Raw genomic sequence first — 20,692 nt, 5'->3', positions numbered from 1 at the left:
GTTGTTCGTTTCGTCGCCGCCAACGTTGCCGCAGCCGCTGTCGCAACCGCAGGTTTTGTGTTCGTTTCGATGCCGCCATCGTTGCCACCGACGCTGCCGCATGTTTGGTGATCTTGACAGAAGAAACGAAGAAGAGAATTGGGATTTAGGGTTTGTTTGTTGAAGAAGAGAATCGCTTGGTTTGTTTGTGAATTTTCAAAAATAATAAGGATATTTTTGTCATTTAGGATATATAACGCAACTCTTTCATCTTTGACGCTAAATTTAAATGGCGTCTAAAATTTTTAACCGCAGAAAACTGCGTTTGACGCTGCGTTTTGCCGCAAGTAGTTGCGGCAACCAAACAAACACAACTAGTTGCGTCTACCGCAGCCGCAGGTACCCGCGGCGACGAAACGAACAGACTAATTATAAAATCCCAATCAAACTTTAAAAAAATCAGTTGAATAAAAATGTACACATATTGAAATCATAATCATCATACATAATATTATCTGATTGCGTATTCACATTTGGTGTCCACATGGGATGAATATTGTCCACCACCACTATTATTTATATTCACATATGCATTATCAACATTTTAACGCCACCTGTACAATCCCAACCACTAGACGTTAAAATTATCCAACGGCCACGATCCGCCCACTCGATCACGTCACGCACCGACGGCTGCTATTGAAGCCATACCCTCCAGCTCACTCTTGCTCCGTCTGATCCTCTCACCACCAACGTCAAATCCGCCTGTCGCCGTCGCCGTAGCCCAAATCTCTGGCACCGCCGTAGCTATCTCAGTAACCGTCTCCACCGCATAATCCGCATCTTTCGTCTTTTCTGCTCTTCCCACCTTTTTGTAACCAAATTTTTAAAACTTGAAACTAACACATACAAATGTCGCAAAATAGGGAATTAATAAATGTGAAATGTAACAAAAATTTACCAGGATTGTGCGAAGCCCGACAGATTTACCCGCGGTAATATTGTGGATATTATCATCCAAAAATACCTATTTACAAAAACAGTTTGCTTATTGTAATGATGATACAATAGTTTTATCATAAGAAATAATTAAATAAATAAGAATATTACTGTTCGGCGAGGATCAACGTTGGCTACACGAATGCAAATATCCATTGCGGTCAACGAAGGCTTGAGAACAACCGGGTATTCATCGGGTCGGGTTGTTGACCCGAATAAATTTGGGTTCATTGTCTCAAAACAAATCATCTCTTCGAAACAATCTTCTAAACCAAGTTTCTTGAGGACCTTCACCGCATGATTCTTGTCCGAATTCGTAAATATCTGGACCCAAGAAAAAACAAATGATCATTTATTAGTGTTGGCTGTATGGACCCAAGAAAAATTCATGCCACAATAAATAAAAGATTAAACTTACAATTTTTCTCTGTTTGATTTTGTTGAGAAGGTTACGTAGCTTGTTGTTTGGTTCGATCGACCCATACGGTAACCTTCCGTGCACGAAACTACAAAACAGATTTTGCAAGAAAAAAAAGCTTAAGAACAAAAATCGCTTTCCTGAGATCAAAATATTTATATAGTTGTTGAAGATGATTGATTATTACCTGTGATATTCATCAGGATGAACATCATGACCTAACGCCTACAATTTATAAGAAAGAAATAAATAAATTAGAAAGCAATGATATATAATGAACTAGTAATTCTTTAGAAAATGGAGAAGTGAAATTACCCTAAGACCAGCGAGAGTACTTCCATAAGTCTTGAAGAGTTCAACTCTTAAGCTTGAAGCTTTACTTTCTGAGAATCCAAATTTCTCCACTAGAAAATCTGCCCAGATAATAATATCATTCACCCAAATGTCTTAAGAAAAATATAAGTAATTAAGCACTAATTAAGATTGTTTTTGTTTAGTTACCGTCAATATTCTTCTTGACAGCTGGCGCTATTCCAGTTTTTAGAGGGTATAATGTGTCATCCAAATCTGATCACAATTAGAGAAACAAACCAAAGACAATTAGAACAACTTTAGTAAACACATTTTACCAAATTTGATATCACGTATTTGTATAAATGTTTTACCGAAAATGAGGCAGTTGATCGGAGAGAAATCCATTACAAGAGAACAAGTAAGTAAGAAAATATATAATTTGTTTAGAATATTGAGAAATTGGAGGATTTATATAGCAAACAACAATAAGAGGCGTGAAGAAAGGGAGATGTTTGAAGGTATTTATAGGAAGACGAGTCTTTTCTTTTTAGTGTTTGTTTTTCTCTATTTTTTAATAATGGATACTGACTGCTGACTCATGGTTCAAATCCCTTTCGTCTATTTTATCTGGTTATACATTTTCTTTGAACATCCATTACATTATAAAATATGATTTGATATTTACTCGGATCATATTCTATCCTCATTTGTGTTTCAAACTTGCAATGGCCGCTTTCTATCTTAATTAAACAATGTTAAACCACTTTTTAATTAACCTAACGTGTTAAGTCTCTAAAAATGTTCTAATTAACTTGTATTAAAACGCTATGAAATATTACTTATTCGATGTCTTCAGCGAGCATGGAACTTCGTCCATGTTTTTTTTTTTTTTTTTTTTAATGTTAAACTTAAACTTCGTCCATGGTTGATAGTAAATGTTACTATAACGTTCCAATATTTTAACTTAATAGAATTTAGTTTTTCAATGCCATCACAAGAAAAGTTACAGAAAAATTAGGCAACGCGTCGCTATAGTTTGTACTAAACATCGATGAAGTATCATATGAAATGTCCATCATTAGGTTTTAACTTTTAGCTTTTAGATGTTTTCTTAACAACATCGCCTTTATGTGAAATTCAAATATGATGTCACGATCGACTCACTAGCCTAATTAAGTTTGTGCACACAAAACACGTGTGTTTCACACAAAAAATAATATCAATTCCTAGTAGGCTACTACGCGTTGACAGAATATGCTTCGTTCAGTTGTACGTGTTTCACATGCTACACCAGATTATTGGAGAATGATTAGCAAAAATCTCATGTACTACTGATTAGCATTACAAATTCCTAAAAACCACGAAAAAAAGAAGAAAAAAATGCCATGAATCTATCTAACCAGCAGAAATTAGGAATCGTGTTCTTTTCACACATAAGAAATACGATATTGCTAGTGATAATGTTCTGATTTTTTTAAATAAAATAGTATACTTATTAATTGATAGTTGTTGAGTTGTCTGTGGACCTCTCCCAAACATCAGCACTTCCCCATCAAAAGATGTCACCAATATGTTGCGTTATTGGTTGGACATTTTCTACAACTTCTTCATCTTCTATCGTGAAAGATTCCAACATGATACTCTTATTATTTTCTGCTTTCATTATTCATTTATTAAAATTTCAATTATCATATACTTATTTGAATAACCATTGGAGCCAGAGAAGAATGACAATTAATATTTCTAGTCCAAATCATCACATTTGTTCTCTTCATCTGGAGTCTAGCAACAACAACTTTCATCATCGTATGTAACTAGATAAGACTCACCTAAATAAGTTGTAAAAAATATATAAAATTTTTAATAGAATATTTTAAGTTCTAATAATAATTTATATTTTTTTTATCTAAATATTTTAAAACCAATTCTAATTTTACAAATTGGATTCTGCAATACAATCTAACTATTTATTTCATGTAACTTTGAGTATTAGTAACTTGTCTTAAACATATTTGAGTAGTGTAGTACAAAACCTGAGACAACATATTTGAGGCAAATTTTCCTTGAATTGCAAAGAAATTACGTCGAAATTTTTCTGAAATTCAGGACGAAATTCCTTTCCCCCTATGCGTGGTCAGAGAAGTAGTCACTTGTTTTCCAGAGATTCTTAGAAAATTCTTTTCTCCATTCAATTATTGGGGCTTATGTCGTGTTCTTCCTTTGCAACTTCCGTGTTTAGGCACCGAAGTTTCCAGGAAATATACCAAAAAGTTTCTTTTGTCTGAATATTAATTATTAACGACGATAGGATGTAGGTAATTTCAATTCCAACCAAAAAAAAAAAAAAGACATACAGATTTTGCTGTCCCAGAACAAGTTCCTTCATTGCGTCTTCCAGATTCTTCTTTTCTTTCAAACAAGAATCGATCAAACTCCTTTTGTTTCTAAGAAAGAACTCGAGATCGGATGGCAATAGCTTCTTCTTCTCCTTCTTCTTCTTCTAATGTATCAGTGATCCCAACGGGACCTCAAGTGTTCATCAGTTTTAGGGGAAAAGAGCTACGCAAAGGCTTCATCAGTTTTCTTGTGCCTGCCTTGAAGAAAAAAAACATCAACGTCTTTATAGATGAGCACGAGGTGAGGGGAAAAGACCTAATCAGCCTGTTTAGGAGGATAGGTGAGTCAAAAATCGCGTTGGTAATCTTCTCTGAGGGATACACCGAGTCAAAATGGTGTTTGGACGAGCTGGTACAGATCAAGAAATGCGTTGATCAAAAGAAAATCATAGCGATTCCCATCTTCTACAAGCTTGATCCCGCAGTGGTGAAGGGTCTTAAAGGAAAATTCGGCGATAAATTCAGGGATCTGATTGAGAGATATCATCATGAACCAGAAAGATACCAGAAATGGACGGAAGCTTTGACTTCTGTTTCCCGAACGTTTGCATTGTGCTTACCAGAACACAGGTTACGATTTTTCAATCATAAAAATTGTCTGTTTCTTGTAGCACAAGATACCAAGTAAGTGTAAAGGAAAGCTACTAAACCCATTAATCTTCTTTTCTTTTACACATCAAAGTGATAAATCTGAGAAGGATTTCATAAGGTCAATCATCAAGGAAGTTAAGAAAGCCCTGTCAAATATCTCCAGAGAAAGAAATGGAGATAGAGAAGAAATTGACGACTGTTTCGTGGTTTCTGAAAGGAAACTCACTACCGATATGTACGATACACCAGAGTAAGAGCTTTTTTTCATATAGTTAAAACATTAATTAGACCATTTCTCATACTACAGTTTCATTCACTCGTATATGATATGAATAATATAAGGGTAACAAAATAATCAAATGATCGTCCGTATAACATATGTTTTACATGTAATAGAGTTTCGACGTCGACGATGAGGAAGGTCTCCTCCAACAATGGAGTCGGAGTCGGTACGTTTAAGTCACAGAAACCAAATTTCGACGATGAAGATGACGACGGAGACTCCCTTTTAAAAGCGTTGGTTGCGAAGCTCGTCGCTAGTACAACTTCCATTGTAGCTGCTTACGCAGAGCTTCAGAGGGCGCATAGCGACGCTATACAAGCGGCGGAAACGGTGGTAGTTGATGTTAAAACTTTATCGGAGCTTATACGGAGTAGTAACGGAGGAGGTGGTGGAAGTGGCAGTGGAAGCGGTAGCTCCCTTGAGAATCAGCCGAGGAGATCAAAGGTGAGGAAGCAAGTGTGGGCTGAAGTTCTCGGCATCTCATCCGACTCCACCATCATATTAGAGTGTATATAGTTGGTTTAGTTATGGTTTAGATTCGTTAGTATTTTGATTTAGTTTACTTGTATTTAAGTTTAATTATATATCATTTTTACACTTAACTAGATATTGACCCGCGATACACCACAGATTGATATTTTCATTACAAGGTGTATCATATATTAAAAAAACAATAGCCTATATATTAAGGGTAACAAAATAATCAAATGATCGTCCGTATAACATATGTTTTACATGTAATAGAGTTTCGACGTCGACGATGAGGAAGGTCTCCTCCAACAATGGAGTCGGAGTCGGTACGTTTAAGTCACAGAATCCAAATTTCGACGATGAAGATGACGACGGAGACTGCCTTTTTAAAGCGGTGGTTGCGAAGATCTTCGCTAGTACAACTTCCATTAAAGCTGCTTACGCAGAGCTTCAGAGGGCTCAAAGTCCGTACGATAGCGACGCTATACAAGCGGCGGATACGGTGGTAGTTAATGAACTAAAAACTTTATCGGAGCTTAAACGGAGTTTTATGAGGAAGGAATTGAATCTTTCACCAAAAGTTGCGATTATGTTAGCTGAGATCCATGAACAGCAGAGTTTGATGAGGACTTATGAAATCGCGATGAAGAGACTTGAATTTGAAGTTACGGAGAAGAAAGTGAAGATCGATGAGTTGAAGATGAATCTTGAAGAGAATTTGGTGATGAATAAATCGTTGGAGAAGAAACTCACAGCTACTTGACTCATCGCTTGAATTGAAAATTATTGTATTTTCACTAACTTGTTGGACTTTAGATATGAGCCGAGCTTGCTTTTAAGTTGACATTGAACGAATTTTTGTAGAAATTTTGCAAAATAACTATTCAACGTCCGTGACCAAGAAATTTAAAAAGTTAAGTGAGACAACCCTATTAATTATCATGCTAATATTGTTATTTTATACACCAAAAAACCAGCATTGTTGCCTTGTTGGCCACATAAACATCAACCAAGAATATAAACACATTATGCAATTTTTTGAAAGTAAAAGTCTCCAACAATATTAAAAACCAAAGCTAAACAAATGATCATTTACCATACTGTATATAATTTGGAACTCTAGCGAGAAGCACACTTGATTTCATGGCTTTCCGAGAGCCTATACTTCATAATGACTATGCCACATATATAGCGCAATTCTTGATTAAATCGAATGACTATGGTATATTGGTATAAATTTAGGTTTGAGCCTTTATGACCAGATGAACATTCTAGATACTTCTTAGCACAATCATGTACATATAAATCGATAAACTGGAAATTGTTGAGAGCTCACGTCTTAAAGCATATGTTGGCCAAAAACGCCAATCACGTAAGATGCATAATTTATGCATCTCTTAACGTTGATTACTTTGAAATCTCATCTTGTGATGATGAAATTTAATCCCTTAAGGCGAAGAGAAATAAGCACAATGACCAAGAAAATCCTCTTCTTAAACTTCTTTGACGATTGGAGTTTCTGATGCTAATTCTTTGATATTCTGTATATGCATTGGCCAATTTTCATATATGTAATTAATAAACACACTGATTGATATACTAATTCATTGAAAAATTTAGAGGAAAAGAACTAATTGAAACAAATATTATAATTTATGATCTAGAGTTGGGCCAGTACTATTCTACAGGCCCATATGATTTGTTAAAATTAATATATATATACAAGTTTACTTCAAATGGGCCCATTTTTTAGAGAAAAATAGTAAAGTAAATTATTTTCTTGGGTCGGCAAATTAATTTAGCGAGAAAAAAAAAGGAACTCCCTCCTCTTTTCTCTGGCAAACTCTAGAAGACCAAGGAAGCACAGTAACAATCTCTCTCTCGCACCTTCTTAAAAGCTGCTCTATTTCTTCGCTTCCCTCTTCTCTTCACTCACAAAACATTTTGTTCTAATCCCGCAACTGCTAAAAACAAACCCTTTTGTCAAAAATCTCTCCTTTCGGTGGTGACAGGTTTGTTCTTTCCGAGTCCTCTCTTTTTGAATAATACTTTGTTTGGTTTTAGCTCAGTTCTTGTACTTATTGAAATTGCAATTGTTAGATTTTCTGATTACTAGTCTAATCCTTAATTTGATTTCAAGTTTATTTGTCAATTTTGAATCTTTATCTGGGTGGAATCGTACGACTGTAAAATCCTGATAAAATCCTACAAGACACTTTGAAATTAGTTTCAGTTTGTGGTAGAATTGGTTCTTAATTTGTTTTGAATGTTGAGTGATGAACTCAAGGATAAATCTTTGATTGTGTTGATAAATCTTGAATCCTGAATCAGAAATCTATGGCAGGAAATGGCAGAAGCAGCATACACAGTAGCATCAGACAGTGAAAACACTGGAGAGGAGAAATCATCATCATCTCCTTCATTACCCGAAATCGCCCTTGGTATCGACATTGGTACTTCTCAATGCAGTATAGCTGTTTGGAACGGTTCTCAAGTTCACATCTTGAGGAACACAAGAAACCAGAAGCTCATCAAATCATTTGTCACTTTCAAAGATGAAGTTCCTGCTGGTGGTGTTAGCAACCAGCTCGCACATGAGCAGGAAATGCTAACCGGAGCCGCTATCTTCAACATGAAGCGGCTCGTTGGTCGTGTAGACACTGATCCTGTGGTTCACGCTAGCAAGAACCTTCCTTTCTTGGTTCAAACTCTTGATATTGGAGTTAGACCGTTTATTGCAGCTTTGGTGAACAATGCTTGGAGATCAACAACACCAGAGGAAGTTTTAGCTATATTTCTGGTGGAGTTACGTCTGATGGCTGAAGCTCAGTTGAAACGTCCTGTGAGAAATGTAGTGCTTACGGTTCCGGTTTCGTTCTCTAGGTTCCAGCTCACACGGTTCGAAAGAGCTTGCGCTATGGCTGGACTTCATGTTCTTCGTTTGATGCCGGAACCAACTGCTATTGCGTTGCTTTATGCGCAACAGCAGCAGATGACTACCCATGATAACATGGGAAGCGGAAGCGAGAGGCTTGCGGTTATATTCAATATGGGAGCTGGTTACTGCGATGTTGCGGTTACTGCTACTGCTGGTGGTGTTTCACAGATAAAAGCTTTAGCTGGTAGCCCCATTGGGGGTGAAGACATTTTGCAGAACACAATTCGCCATATCGCTCCACCTAATGAAGAAGCTTCGGGGTTGCTTCGTGTAGCGGCACAGGACGCGATTCACAGGCTAACGGATCAAGAAAATGTCCAAATTGAAGTGGATTTGGGAAATGGTAACAAGATATCCAAGGTTCTTGATAGGTTAGAGTTTGAGGAAGTGAACCAGAAGGTATTTGAGGAATGTGAGAGACTTGTTGTGCAGTGCCTGCGAGATGCGAGAGTCAATGGTGGTGATATCGATGATTTGATAATGGTTGGAGGGTGTTCGTACATCCCGAAAGTAAGAACTATTATCAAGAACGTATGCAAGAAGGATGAGATATACAAAGGCGTGAATCCTTTAGAAGCTGCGGTTAGAGGAGCTGCTTTGGAAGGTGCGGTGACTTCAGGGATTCATGATCCTTTTGGGAGCTTAGATCTGTTAACCATACAAGCCACACCTCTTGCAGTTGGAGTAAGAGCTAACGGAAACAAATTCATACCCGTGATTCCGCGTAACACAATGGTTCCAGCGCGGAAAGACCTCTTCTTCACAACGGTTCAAGACAACCAGAAGGAAGCTCTGATCATTATATACGAAGGAGAAGGAGAGACTGTTGAAGAGAATCATCTTCTTGGTTATTTCAAGCTCGTTGGGATTCCGCCAGCACCGAAAGGTGTTCCAGAGATCAATGTGTGTATGGACATTGATGCATCAAATGCTTTACGGGTTTTCGCAGCTGTGTTGATGCCGGGATCTTCGAGTCCAGTGGTTCCTGTGATTGAGGTGAGGATGCCTACGGTTGATGATGGACATGGTTGGTGTGCTCAAGCTTTGAATGTGAAATATGGAGCTACTCTTGATTTGATTACTCTTCAGAGAAAGATGTAAGATTAAAATAAAATGGTGTTGGTGATAGATTTTAGATTAGATGTAAGATACGAGGATGCTTCGTATAGAAAAGAGTTTGTAAAGTTTGTGTGTGTTTTGGGGTTTGTCGTTGAAGTGGTAAACAATGTTTATGTGTGTAATGAAGTAATAATGCTTTGCAGATTGTATAATAAACTAGAGAGTTTGGACTTTGGACACTTTCTTTTGAGCTTCTGATATGTTGTGTTGCAAGTTTTTAACTGTTTTTGAGCTTCTCATTAAAACTTGGCAAATTTGGATGGTCAACACTTTTATCGAGTAGGACATTATATGGATTATATTGAATGAATTTTTTCATATTGGGGGATTAATAGGTTAAAAGAATCAAAATTCGCTGAAAGGAGGGGTCGAACCTCCGACCTTGAGGTTAACAGCCACACGCTCTAAACCTACTGAGCTATTCCAGCTGGATATTTTGTTTTCATTTTTCTACAATTTAAAAATTAATTTGATTACTTTCCTTAATTTTCCTGAATCAAGTGATCACACTTTTGTTTCCTTTTAAGGGAATTGCTCACCATGAATCATGGCCGGATCGTTTTATTTGACTCTAAAGAATTATGGAAATCGCAACAAAATGAATATGAGGCTCGGCCGAGGCAAGATGTGGTGATCCGGTAAAGGCATAGTAGTAACCGAAATATTCACGGCATTAGTGTTTAGGATGTTGTTGACAATTCAATAAAGCGTATAACTTTAATTTTGATAGGAAAGGTAAGAAATCCAAATGCAGTGCATGAGTATCAAACTTTTTATTTTGTCTCGATAGTGATCTCATATCTTGAGATTGACCCATATTTAGGTAGGTGTGGAACTTTTAAGTTATTGGACTCAAAAGTGATTGTATAATTTTGCAGAAAATAACATGCATGGATCCATTTATAAGTAAATAAATAAAAATCGTCTAAACTCGTAAGTCGTAACATGTGATATCACATGATTTGTATTGACTACGGCAACTTGCTAATTTCAACGACAAATTATTTATACACTATTATAGTTTTTGAGTTTATTAGACCATTATAAAATGTATTCTCGTTATGGGATGTAATCACAAGTATTTTGTGATTTACGGGATATTTCGGAGAAAGGCTTGGCTAAGAAAATGGCAATTGCATTGAAAAAAATCTCAACACTTAAATCTAGCTAGTAAGCAAATTATTTCTTCTCGGATTCTTTTTCTGATTCGTTTAAAACAGTGAGGTGGTTGACAGATAATTTCCTATCTAAATGACCTTCAATTCGCACCGAAATGGTCAAATGGACATATGAAACTCTACTGTACGTTTGACCCAAATTTGTTCTCTCTCTCACACACACGCATAAACATTGTGGCATAGGTTCTATTGACTTATCATTATCAACCAAGTGGTTAGGCAGAGTTGGAGACAAGCGGCAGAAAACAAGGCACCATTTACCAACTCGAAAAGTATAATTAAGATTGCTCACGTTTTGAGTCGTTTAACTTACGATAAAATCATAGTCAGTTATTACATATACATGACGATTTAACAAAACGCACATTTTCTCTAATTATAAATATATAACATCATAGTCATTTTTTATTATTTTTTGTAAATTGTAAACTCATCATAGTCAAATTTAGTTGCAACTTTTTTACCAAAAGTAAAAAAAAAAATTAGTTGCAACTTCGCCCATAAGCACCTTTCATGCAATAAAAGACATGCTGATTTCATTGCAAAAATGAGATTTAGCTAGTTCACTAATGAATTCAAAGTGTTAACAAATATGAGCTATTTAGCCCTTTATAGTTGAAATGTATAATCTTATACTAATTAGATTAAGTTGAGTGTTTTACTCGCAATTGAGCGGGTCTAGAGGCTAGTTTTAATTCTTTAGTGAACACTGATCAATAAGACAAATGGCATGGTCTTACTTTCACCTAAACCAACTAACTTATAATACTTTGTTTAATTAGACCCTTATTTTAAAGTATTAGCTACATTTTTTAAGTTTATTTGGTCGAGTGGACCTTCCAACATCCGTCTCTTAGGATTCTCAATTATTTTGTTTTGTCTCACATTGTGTTACGTGTAAATCTTATGGAAAGAAGCAAAGGAAAATAATAGATTTCATTATTTAATTGATGTAACAAACAATATTACTTCTTCACAAAAAAAAAACAATATTACAGAGTCTATATATTTTGTACAGAAACAAAACAATACAACTATACAAGCAAAAAGTAGCATCCTTTTGTTGTCTTAACGATAATACATATACATCCATGAAGGCAACATTAAGAACTGAGGCAACATACAGAAAGTAAAAACTTCTACTTTTTTTACTTTATATATTGTAGAAACATTAACTATATATGCCTCTTTATTAAAGTATGGATACATAGTAATATTTAAAACACGATCCATGCATGCCTTGACATAATATAAGCAACTAGAGAGTTTATCGATGCCTCAAGCTTTGTACCTTGGTGATATTGTTGTCTACTCAACCTTATGCTTCATTGATCCAACCAAGTTCCATTTTAACTCTTATCATAAAGTTTTTTGGACGTATTTAGCTTTGATTTATTTGTTAATTCATAAGTTTTAACGTTTAAACCATTTCTTTAATTACTTCTACCTCCGAACCAAGTTATTGTTATTCATATCACATTAGAAATTCACTTCTAGTTCTAATACTTTTCTTTTTTTTTGCCAATAGTGATGTTCAACACAAAAACATGTTTTTATGTCTGTTTCACTCAATCATGGAGTGGACCAGTTTTGATATCCCGGTTTGCTATATTGTGCGGTTTATATTAACGAATTTTGTTTTTTAAAACTATAAACCATTTAAAAGAAGTTCTTTTCGTCAATAAAATATCTAACTTTATATTATCCAACCAAATATATGAATTATCTCAAAATTCTTCTATCCTTTGCATCATTCAATTATTTTAATAAAACATACAAAATATGAAATTGTCAGTAATAATTTTTTCTGGTTTGCTTAGTTACTCTTCCATGAAGACGTACATTGGAAAAAAGAAAGTTAGGTTCACTGAACTAATAGTCACGTGTTGCATTCATTGCACGGGAGTTTTTTTTTTATCCCGGCGGCCATCACCACGTCAGCATATCCGGCGTTCTTCCGACAAGAGTGAGACCAATATGTCGGAGAAAGCCCTGATGACGAACTTGTGTGTGTCGGCTGGATTTAAAGAGAGATAAGTGAGTAGCAGTTCATCCAAGAAATCGTAACCGTCGTTCGGATCACGACTAAGTTCTCCGGCGTCGATGGCGGCGTCAATCATCTCTTGCATGGATCGCCGGAAGTCAGTTAACGGATCCGGTGAGTCCACGTGTTGAGTTACGGCGGTTCCTCCGCTTATAAGCCTCGTAGTAGTAGTAGTCACGGAATTATCATAAACCTTCTTTTTCTTCTTCTTTGTCGACGTGATAGTGGCATCATCGTAATTATCAGAGAATTCTCTTGACCGGGGTTCTGGTGAGTCGGTGATTGCATTGGACCGACCAGGGGAAGAGAAGAAGAAGCGACGGGAAGCAAAAGCGGCGGATACATCAGGAGAGATATCAGATTCATATGATGACGTGGATGAGGAGGAGGTGGCGGCCGGAGTGGTTGTGGTGGAGGAAGAAGGTAAGTCAATGACACGATGGGGGTGGTGGTGGTTGTCATTGTGGTAAAGGAGGTTGAAGTTATTGAGAAGAACGATGGAGGGACGGTTAGGTTGGATGATACCGTCGGGATCGGCGGAGGACGGAGGAATACACGGCGAAGAATAGCATTTGGTGAGATTTGACGGGAAGCAAAGATGGAGGCTTTTCCACAAGATTTTTGGCATTTTTAAGAGAGAGAGAGAGAGAAGAATTAAGAGAATAAATGTCTCGAGCAAATGGATATGTTGGCTTATTTTGTAACATATATATACACAAATGTCTCATTACGTTTATAAAAGGGTACTTATGTAATTTACAAATTTCTATATACTAATGTTGCCAAAAATTTTTTTTTTATAAATGAATAAGTGAATTACTATCAATTTTCTGATTTATCTCATTTTCAAGAATCGTTATGTAGCTACCGAGAGTCTCAATGTTGACTATGTGTTCACCAATCACCACATGCACTTGTGTTGCGACTTGCAAAACAAAGTAATGGTACTTGTTACTATTGACTAAATGCAGTTATTAGGATCCTTAATTTTCATCTATATTGATGAAACGTTTACAAAACATATATTCCCTAAAGGGTATTGTACTTTCGAGTGAATCTGAATATCAGATATTTACTTTTTTAGCGTTTTTCTTTCTTTTGGTTTGATACTTTCTAATTTTGTAATTATTCACTTTCTTTCTGAAACACTGACGTACAAAGCTGAATTCAACATGGGGAGGTCTTTCTTTATACGTGAATGATAGTATTTATAAATTTTGGTTTATTCATATAACCTTATAGTTTGTCAGAGTTACAAAAACTGCAAAACATGAAGAATGAGTGTCCTTGCAATTACAGAATAGAGAGAGCTCACGAGGAGGTAAATTCATCCACCACCTAGATTGGTCCACTCATCATGACGTAAAGCCAAAAGACGTTAGTTCAAGTACGAATACTTCCCTAGTGTGGTCCTGGTTTTTGGTCCACCGGTCCGATTCACAAGGTCAGGTCGAGTTTTCACTGGTCCGACCAAGCAGGTCATTCGGTCAATATTTGTTTTGTTAATCAAGTCCTAAAGATATTTTAGCCACCAGTGACTATAACTAAGTCTGGCTATTTTTGTACATGTAGAATCAAGTAATAACTAATAAGGAGTTAAGGACTAACGATCAGTTATGACTTGCTGTTGCTGGTAATTTGGCGGGTGAGAATAGACAATGGATAGAAGCAAGTTAAAAATGGAAATGAAGCATCCAATATAATAAGTATTTTGGAAGCATGTTTTTGTGAATTATCTCATTATGATTTGGTTATAGAGACTAATGTGAAGTCGTGTTGGTGAAAGGTTTGAAACTTGTTGTGTTTCATATATTCAATAGTTTAGCGACTATTTTTGCTTGTAGCCTATATATTTTCAGGGTTATCCCTCGTTACTGGTAAAGATCGTATCGGATAACACTCGAAATGCACAGCTGAGCTATCATCGTGCCAAGGCTAGGGTGGACCGGTGGTACCACTTCGCGTAGTTATCCGGCACCAGAAAAAAAAAAAAAGATTCGAACTCATCTTTCATATGGATAAATTTATGTGGGCCACAACAGAAAATATAGCTATCATCATACTTTGTTGTTACATAAGCTACTCATGATTCGTCCGCCAATATTCCATCACCAAATAAGAACCACAAAAGCGGCGACTGATGGATCATAAGATTTTAGATTATGGTAAGTTGTAGAATGTTTGTAATGCCTTCACACCATTATGCCTCTTGCCATGTTGGGGGTATGGACAACAACTTAGCCCCACAAATTGATGCCCTATTTTGTTTAGACTGGAATTTTGAAACACATTTTTCTCTATTTTGCTATTTTTGGGGTCATCAGTCTACACATGGATGTTGCAAATGACCACCAATTCGGTTCACTTCAGGTTGGGTTTAATTACGACCCGACTATGATCTAGCCAACCATAATTTAGCCTCGATATCTGAGGTTTAGGTCTGATTCGACCAAGCTTTATAGCAATACAAGTCAACCGGAAGTTAGAAATGATACGTTTGATGAGTTCAATCCGGGTTGAACCGGGTGAGTTTATATGACCAAAACAACTCTTCACAATAAATGAATAAAATATCTCGAGTTGTGAATGTATGGTTGTTCTTAGTTGGGTCTCTATCGTCCTCTCTCTCTATTATAACTATCCCAATCTCTTCGGTGTTGTAATAGAGACATGGGAACTACTAGACAAGGAAAAGCTCATAAATTCGATACATCCAACATTCAAAGCACATGACACGAACTTTGAGGCGTAAGCTGTCACAAGTTAACATCAAACCTAGACATATAGATTTTATTTCAACAAACTGATTATTTATACAATACTTTTATTTCATTCTATAAGTAGTGATACCACATATTTCAGGTTCAAGGCTCATGATCGACTTGCTACCTCTAATCCGTTTCCTGCAAAATTTGACGACAGAATCTGTAAGTTGAAACAGACAGGATCGCTGAAAGATAATCCTAGAACACATGTTCCGGATCGATAGACCAAAGTACTAAAGCATCAATGCATATAAATATATAATACACAAGAACTGTAATTTGCAAATGCTTGTGCTGAATAAGAAAAGTAGACATATATCTGACCAAGTTATAATAGTTATTAAGCCGGCTTAAGAGCAAAACAGAGATTAATTACCATCAGGATCAAAGAAGAAAACTTGCTTGACTTTTCCATCAGGAAGAGACTTCTGAAAAGTTTCTATCCCTTTCTCCTACATCATAACAAGGACGAGAAAGGATCGATTAAATAACTCTGAAAGATACCAATCATATCCATAACTGTACCATCAAAAGCTCATGTAAACAAGCCAAAGAAACAATACCTTGAGAGAATGAAGGAAAGAGTCGAAATTTGGGACAGAGAAACAGATATGATGACCCATTGGGAGATGGCTAGGATCCTTAACCGCTGAGGTAGCACTGTAAGGACCTTCTGGAAGATTTGTTGAAGGGTTTCTCTGGATAATATGCATTGCAAAAGCACCTGGTAAGTTTAGCCACACCACCTGTAGGTCTCCAAAATCAGGACTTTCGATCTCCTCGAACCCAAACACCTGACAATTATACATATATAATCCATTGGTTTCAGAACAAACCACGAAGATGAAGATAACACTAACTTAATCAAAAGGATTAAAGGCATCCAAAAGTGGACACTCTCAATAGAAACTAGAAACGAGATAAGTGACAAGAGAAAGAGACAAAGCCACAATAGCAACACAAATCTCTAAATAAAAAGCCAAATTACAAACCATAGATTCTAATCCAGATGGGTAATCGACTCAGTGCGTTTGTTTTTTTGGGTCGAAATTGGTAGTAACAACACAAACCCAGAACAGAGAATACGAAGAGAGATAAGAAAAAGAAAAGTGTAAGAAATTGAAAACGTCGATTAGGTGTCGTTACCTCTTTGTAAAACTGGGCGAGGCGTGTGATGTCTGATGATTCTCTGGCTATATGGCCAAGACTCGCCATGTTTGGTTCCAAGCGGACAAAGCTAATCAAGAAGAACAACTCAGAAACAAAAATGGTCGACAAAAAAGAGATTAGTAAAAGTACGTGGCATCGGCTCCTTATAACACATCTTTAATCAAACCATAAGGTTGAACCGATCGGTTTGACTATCAGTGAAACTAAAACCAACTTTAAAAAAAAGAATTATTATACGTAATTGCAGTTACTCCAAGAAAAATTAATCTGTTGCTTAATCTGAATATCCGACCAATCAGAAATGTTCGGACCCCGACCAAACAATGTATCCGGTTTAAAACATCCGGTCCGGTATTAAACCCTTATTGCTCCGTAATCTCTCACCTCCACCAATTCCTCATTCTTCCAATCGCACTTCCTTTACCAGATCAGACGTCAATTTCAACTCTTCAGTGAAGAGATTTCTTTCACCGAATTTTCTACTCCGATCGATCAATTGAAGATTGAAATGGAAGCTAATTCAGGCGGAGGAGGAGGAGCTGAAGGCGGAAGAGCGGTAACCGGAGGAGGAGGAGGAGGAGGAGGGAGCGATGTGGAATTGGTGAGCAAGACGTTGCAAGTGGAGCATAAGCTATTCTATTTTGATCTTAAGGAGAATCCTCGTGGAAGGTATCTAAAGATATCGGAGAAGACGTCGGCGACGAGGTCAACCATCATTGTTCCTTCCTCCGGCATCTCTTGGTTCCTTGATCTCTTCAACTACTATGTCAATTCTGAGGAACACGAGCTTTTTAGCAAAGAATTGCAGCTTGATTCCAAGGTTTCAACTTTATCATCACTCTCTTCTGGCGATCGTTGACTTTTCCACTCTCTTTAATTTCTGCTGTTGTTGCTTTATTCAGGTGTTTTACTTCGATATCGGTGAGAACAGAAGAGGACGCTTCTTGAAGGTAGAAATTTTTCTGTTTTACTTAATGAATCTGAAGTTTTTTTTCTTTGGTATATGTGAATTGAAGATTTAGGGAGTACTAGACTTATGGTTAGGAATGTTCTTTTCATTTTGGTTATGTGACTAATTATCCTGAGGTATCAGAAGTTGTAGGAATGTTCTGATGGGTTTTGGTGTGGTGTTAGGTGTCAGAAGCATCGGTTAGTAGAAATCGAAGTACCATTATTGTTCCAGCTGGAAGCTCTCCTGATGAAGGATGGGCAGCTTTCAGGAATATATTGGCTGAGATACATGAAGCATCAGGACTTTTTGTGATGCCAAATCAGGTGGTATTATCGTCTCCTTTGATTGAAAAGCCTTTAACTAAGTTCTCTGGTCTCATTGTATCTTCGTTTTGGAAACAGAAACCTTCTGATGGACAGGAACACTTGGTTGATGATGTTGGAGCTGGTTTTATACCTGGACATGGTAGTCAGCAGCCATCTTCTTCAGAACATAATGTGGATCGAACAATTGACTCGCCAGGCCAGGAAGAAACCGGAATGACTGGTGTTTCTAAAGTAATCAGAGCTGACCAGAAACGGTTCTTCTTTGATCTTGGGAACAATAACAGGGGCCATTTCTTAAGGATATCTGAGGTAATCTTGGAAGAACAATCTTTTGCTGGCTTATCTCTTGAGAGCTTGTATTTACCATGGTTTTAACATTAAAGCATTTCTCAATATAGGTGGCAGGTTCTGACAGGTCTTCCATCATTCTACCGTTATCGGGTCTTAAGCAGTTTCACGAAGTAATTGGTCACTTTGTGGAGATCACCAAAGATAAAATTGAAGGTATGACAGGTGCAAATGTCAGGACAGTTGATCCTCCTCAGAGATAAGTATTGATTCTCTTAGAGGATGGAAATTTTCAATCCTCTAACCATTTGAATCTGGCAACTTCAAGTCGACTGCCTGATCGCGGTGTGCAATAGTTTCACGTAATATCTCTCGCCCCTTCACATCTTCTAAAAATAATTCAGCAGGATCATCATTTGCCTTAATAGTAGATAAAACAAACTTTGGAGTCTGCAACTGGGAATAAGCTGAAAATCATCCACCATGTGTATCTCTCTCTCTCTCTCTCTCTCTCCCTCCCTCCCTCATTTGCTTCTGTTCTGTTTTAACTTTTTTTGTTTTTGTTCAGTTTGGGTCATTGGGTGTATATCTGTTGACGGCTTGATGCATTTCAATTGTAAAAGAATATTGGGGTTTATATGTTTGGGCTAATGCCTGTTGGAATAAAAGATGAAGTGTAAGTTCTATACATGAGTTACGAATTCTTTTTGGTTTTGTCTGAAAATGATTTAGTTCTACTACCAGAGGTTCTAAGAGCAGTTGCGAATTGTATATACTGTCCTAAGCATGCTTTGGTTAGACAAAAATTTCGATTTTTAGGTTAATCGAAAATGCCTCAATAATAAAAAAAAAAGAAAAAGAAATCAACGTTGCGTATAAAACAAGGGAGAAGATAAAAAAACAGCGTTTGTAAATAAAAAACAAAAACCCTAAAAAAAGGAGCAACTTTGGGCACAGTCCGAGAGAGAGAAAAAAATAAAAAATAATCTGTCGGTGATTTATAACCTCCTCTCTAATAAACCACCACATCCTCTGAAACCCTAGCCTGAACAACTCGCCGTCTTCTCGAGAAACATCTTTCTTACTTCGCTTCATTACAAGGTTCGAATCCAGCTGTCTCTCTTAGTATTTGTCTATGTATCTGTCGAGTTTCTCTGTTTTCATTGATTTATGTAAAATCAGAAGGTTTTGGTTTTTGTAAGTGATTCATTTGTTTTGTGTTAAATCTATTGCAGATCTGATGAAACCAGATCGGATCTTGCTCTAGATCCAGATGCTCCTTAACTTATTTACTCGAATTCATCATCATCGTTATCATCACCATGTCACTGTTTCTAAAAGACGATTCGATTCAAATCCGTGAAGTATGGAACGACAATCTCGAATCAGAGATGGCTCTGATTCGAGAAGTCGTAGACGATTTCCCATTCGTAGCGATGGACACAGAGTTCCCAGGAATCGTGTGTAGACCAGTGGGAACATTCAAAACCAACACAGAGTACCACTACGAAACTCTCAAAACAAACGTCAACATACTCAAGATGATTCAGCTTGGACTCACTTTCTCTGATGAGAAAGGTAACCTCCCAACTTGTGGAACAGACAACAAGTATTGCATCTGGCAGTTCAATTTCCGCGAATTCGACCTCGAATCCGATATCTACGCTACCGATTCGATCGAGCTTCTTCGTCAATCAGGCATCGATTTCGTGAAAAACAACGAATTCGGTATCGATTCGAAGCGGTTCGCTGAGCTTTTGATGTCTTCAGGGATTGTGTTGAATGAAAACGTTCATTGGGTTACATTCCACAGCGGATACGATTTCGGTTACTTGTTGAAGCTATTGACTTGTCAGAATCTTCCCGAGACGCAAACAGGGTTCTTCGAGATGATCAGTGTGTATTTCCCGAGGGTTTATGATATCAAACACTTGATGAAGTTCTGTAATAGTCTTCATGGAGGTCTGAATAAATTGGCGGAGCTGCTTGATGTTGAGAGAGTTGGGATTTGTCACCAGGCCGGATCGGATAGCTTGTTAACGTCGTGTACATTCAGGAAGCTGCAGGAGAATTTCTTCATTGGTTCAATGGAGAAGTATTCTGGTGTTTTGTATGGTTTAGGTGTTGAGAATGGTCAGATTGTTCATTGATAAAAGCTTAAAGTTTTAAACAGGTTATGTTATTTATTTTAGATTATTACATCATAGGTTGTTTTAAGAAGTGTATGATCACAAGAACTAAACTCTGATTTTGGTTTGGTATTGTGCTCTCTTACTTGTTTAAAGATAGCATCTCACTTAATTTATGAAAAAAAAAGTTTGATATATGTCCTTTTTCATCATATCTTAAAGATATTATCAAAGGTATACGTATTTGGCCTATTAATAAAATTTCACAATGTGTTAAAAGACTTAAAGGACAACATAAATTGTGGATTCTGTGAAGTGTTTAAACATTAAAGATGAAAATTGGGAAAGATTA

General features: G+C 36.8%; 8 protein-coding genes and 1 non-coding gene across 14 annotated transcripts; 5 read left to right on the top strand and 4 right to left on the bottom strand.

Moving 5' to 3' along the window:
* Positions 1-241: 241 nt before the first annotated feature.
* Positions 242-2,302, bottom strand: AT2G32150 (Haloacid dehalogenase-like hydrolase (HAD) superfamily protein). 3 transcript variants are annotated; one of them, NM_128774.4, is made up of 8 exons: positions 2,062-2,302; positions 1,898-1,963; positions 1,712-1,809; positions 1,584-1,621; positions 1,397-1,484; positions 1,090-1,302; positions 941-1,006; positions 242-847 (listed from the first exon to the last, which is right to left on the bottom strand). In NM_128774.4, exons 1-8 carry the CDS (start codon positions 2,093-2,095, stop codon positions 659-661), a joined length of 792 nt encoding a protein of 263 aa, NP_565738.1. In that variant the 5' UTR covers positions 2,096-2,302; the 3' UTR covers positions 242-658. The 3 variants fall into 3 exon arrangements, with proteins under 3 accessions (NP_565738.1, NP_001325314.1, NP_001325315.1); NM_001336370.1 differs by having other exon boundaries at positions 405-1,006; positions 2,062-2,201; NM_001336371.1 differs by having other exon boundaries at positions 424-847; positions 941-1,302; positions 2,062-2,186.
* Positions 2,303-3,820: 1,518 nt separating this feature from the next.
* Positions 3,821-5,563, top strand: AT2G32140 (transmembrane receptor). The gene is made up of 3 exons (NM_128773.6): positions 3,821-4,656; positions 4,769-4,927; positions 5,074-5,563. The coding sequence occupies exons 1-3, from the start codon at positions 4,157-4,159 to the stop codon at positions 5,474-5,476; spliced, it is 1,062 nt and encodes a 353-aa protein (NP_180773.3). The 5' UTR covers positions 3,821-4,156; the 3' UTR covers positions 5,477-5,563.
* Positions 5,564-5,664: 101 nt separating this feature from the next.
* AT2G32130 (intracellular protein transporter, putative (DUF641)) lies at positions 5,665-6,385 on the top strand. The gene has a single exon (NM_128772.4). It carries the CDS (start codon positions 5,721-5,723, stop codon positions 6,192-6,194), a length of 474 nt encoding a protein of 157 aa, NP_180772.1. The 5' UTR covers positions 5,665-5,720; the 3' UTR covers positions 6,195-6,385.
* Positions 6,386-7,244: 859 nt separating this feature from the next.
* On the top strand, positions 7,245-9,748 carry HSP70T-2 (heat-shock protein 70T-2). Of its 2 annotated transcripts, none has more exons than NM_179852.3 (2): positions 7,245-7,443; positions 7,776-9,748. In NM_179852.3, the coding sequence occupies exon 2, from the start codon at positions 7,779-7,781 to the stop codon at positions 9,468-9,470; it is 1,692 nt and encodes a 563-aa protein (NP_850183.1). In that variant the 5' UTR covers positions 7,245-7,443; positions 7,776-7,778; the 3' UTR covers positions 9,471-9,748. The 2 variants fall into 2 exon arrangements, with proteins under 2 accessions (NP_850183.1, NP_180771.1); NM_128771.4 differs by having other exon boundaries at positions 7,763-9,748.
* A 93-nt stretch (positions 9,749-9,841) lies between these two features.
* On the bottom strand, positions 9,842-9,916 carry AT2G32110. The gene has a single exon. It is a non-coding gene; the product is annotated as a tRNA-Asn (tRNA).
* Positions 9,917-12,187: 2,271 nt separating this feature from the next.
* OFP16 (ovate family protein 16) lies at positions 12,188-13,491 on the bottom strand. Its single transcript, NM_128770.3, has one exon. It carries the CDS (start codon positions 13,336-13,338, stop codon positions 12,604-12,606), a length of 735 nt encoding a protein of 244 aa, NP_180770.1. The 5' UTR covers positions 13,339-13,491; the 3' UTR covers positions 12,188-12,603.
* Positions 13,492-15,220: 1,729 nt separating this feature from the next.
* Positions 15,221-16,892, bottom strand: AT2G32090 (Lactoylglutathione lyase / glyoxalase I family protein). 2 transcript variants are annotated; one of them, NM_128769.5, is made up of 4 exons: positions 16,622-16,892; positions 16,039-16,269; positions 15,852-15,927; positions 15,221-15,613 (listed from the first exon to the last, which is right to left on the bottom strand). In NM_128769.5, exons 1-4 carry the CDS (start codon positions 16,688-16,690, stop codon positions 15,582-15,584), a joined length of 408 nt encoding a protein of 135 aa, NP_565737.1. In that variant the 5' UTR covers positions 16,691-16,892; the 3' UTR covers positions 15,221-15,581. The 2 variants fall into 2 exon arrangements, with proteins under 2 accessions (NP_565737.1, NP_973579.1); NM_201850.2 differs by having other exon boundaries at positions 15,361-15,613; positions 16,468-16,642.
* Positions 16,769-18,953, top strand: PUR ALPHA-1 (purin-rich alpha 1). Of its 2 annotated transcripts, none has more exons than NM_179851.3 (5): positions 16,769-17,465; positions 17,548-17,595; positions 17,780-17,920; positions 17,999-18,232; positions 18,322-18,953. In NM_179851.3, the coding sequence occupies exons 1-5, from the start codon at positions 17,154-17,156 to the stop codon at positions 18,472-18,474; spliced, it is 888 nt and encodes a 295-aa protein (NP_850182.1). In that variant the 5' UTR covers positions 16,769-17,153; the 3' UTR covers positions 18,475-18,953. The 2 variants fall into 2 exon arrangements, with proteins under 2 accessions (NP_850182.1, NP_565736.1); NM_128768.3 differs by having other exon boundaries at positions 17,024-17,465; positions 17,780-17,923.
* Positions 18,954-19,129: 176 nt separating this feature from the next.
* Positions 19,130-20,596, top strand: AT2G32070 (Polynucleotidyl transferase, ribonuclease H-like superfamily protein). Its single transcript, NM_128767.4, has 2 exons — positions 19,130-19,312; positions 19,447-20,596. Exon 2 carries the CDS (start codon positions 19,534-19,536, stop codon positions 20,359-20,361), a length of 828 nt encoding a protein of 275 aa, NP_565735.1. The 5' UTR covers positions 19,130-19,312; positions 19,447-19,533; the 3' UTR covers positions 20,362-20,596.
* Positions 20,597-20,692: the final 96 nt, after the last annotated feature.

The sequence above is a fragment of the Arabidopsis thaliana genome, chromosome 2 (assembly GCF_000001735.4).
Source record: "Arabidopsis thaliana chromosome 2, partial sequence".
Lineage (NCBI taxonomy): Eukaryota > Viridiplantae > Streptophyta > Magnoliopsida > Brassicales > Brassicaceae > Arabidopsis > Arabidopsis thaliana.
Note: the sequence above shows the minus strand (reverse complement) of the source record. Positions and strands in the feature narration are given on the sequence as shown.

What these genes read in the sequence shown, in the direction of transcription:
- HSP70T-2 (NM_179852.3), top strand. Translation starts at nt 7,779, where the DNA reads ATGGCAGAAGCAGCATACACAGTAGCATCAGACAGTGAAAACACTGGA.
- OFP16 (NM_128770.3), bottom strand. Translation starts at nt 13,338, where the DNA reads ATGCCAAAAATCTTGTGGAAAAGCCTCCATCTTTGCTTCCCGTCAAAT.
- AT2G32130 (NM_128772.4), top strand. Translation starts at nt 5,721, where the DNA reads ATGAGGAAGGTCTCCTCCAACAATGGAGTCGGAGTCGGTACGTTTAAG.
- AT2G32140 (NM_128773.6), top strand. Translation starts at nt 4,157, where the DNA reads ATGGCAATAGCTTCTTCTTCTCCTTCTTCTTCTTCTAATGTATCAGTG. An exon ending in TTGTGCTTACCAGAACACAG is followed by an intron (nt 4,657 to 4,768) that starts GTTACGATTTTT and finishes TACACATCAAAG; the next exon opens with TGATAAATCTGAGAAGGATT. An exon ending in GATATGTACGATACACCAGA is followed by an intron (nt 4,928 to 5,073) that starts GTAAGAGCTTTT and finishes TACATGTAATAG; the next exon opens with AGTTTCGACGTCGACGATGA.
- AT2G32150 (NM_128774.4), bottom strand. Translation starts at nt 2,095, where the DNA reads ATGGATTTCTCTCCGATCAACTGCCTCATTTTCG. An exon ending in GATCAACTGCCTCATTTTCG is followed by an intron (nt 1,964 to 2,061) that starts GTAAAACATTTA and finishes AATTGTGATCAG; the next exon opens with ATTTGGATGACACATTATAC. An exon ending in AAATCAAACAGAGAAAAATT is followed by an intron (nt 1,303 to 1,396) that starts GTAAGTTTAATC and finishes TCTTGGGTCCAG; the next exon opens with ATATTTACGAATTCGGACAA.
- AT2G32090 (NM_128769.5), bottom strand. Translation starts at nt 16,690, where the DNA reads ATGGCGAGTCTTGGCCATATAGCCAGAGAATCATCAGACATCACACGC. An exon ending in TCGCCCAGTTTTACAAAGAG is followed by an intron (nt 16,270 to 16,621) that starts GTAACGACACCT and finishes TATAATTGTCAG; the next exon opens with GTGTTTGGGTTCGAGGAGAT. An exon ending in TTTCTTCTTTGATCCTGATG is followed by an intron (nt 15,614 to 15,851) that starts GTAATTAATCTC and finishes CAAATTTTGCAG; the next exon opens with GAAACGGATTAGAGGTAGCA.
- AT2G32070 (NM_128767.4), top strand. Translation starts at nt 19,534, where the DNA reads ATGTCACTGTTTCTAAAAGACGATTCGATTCAAATCCGTGAAGTATGG.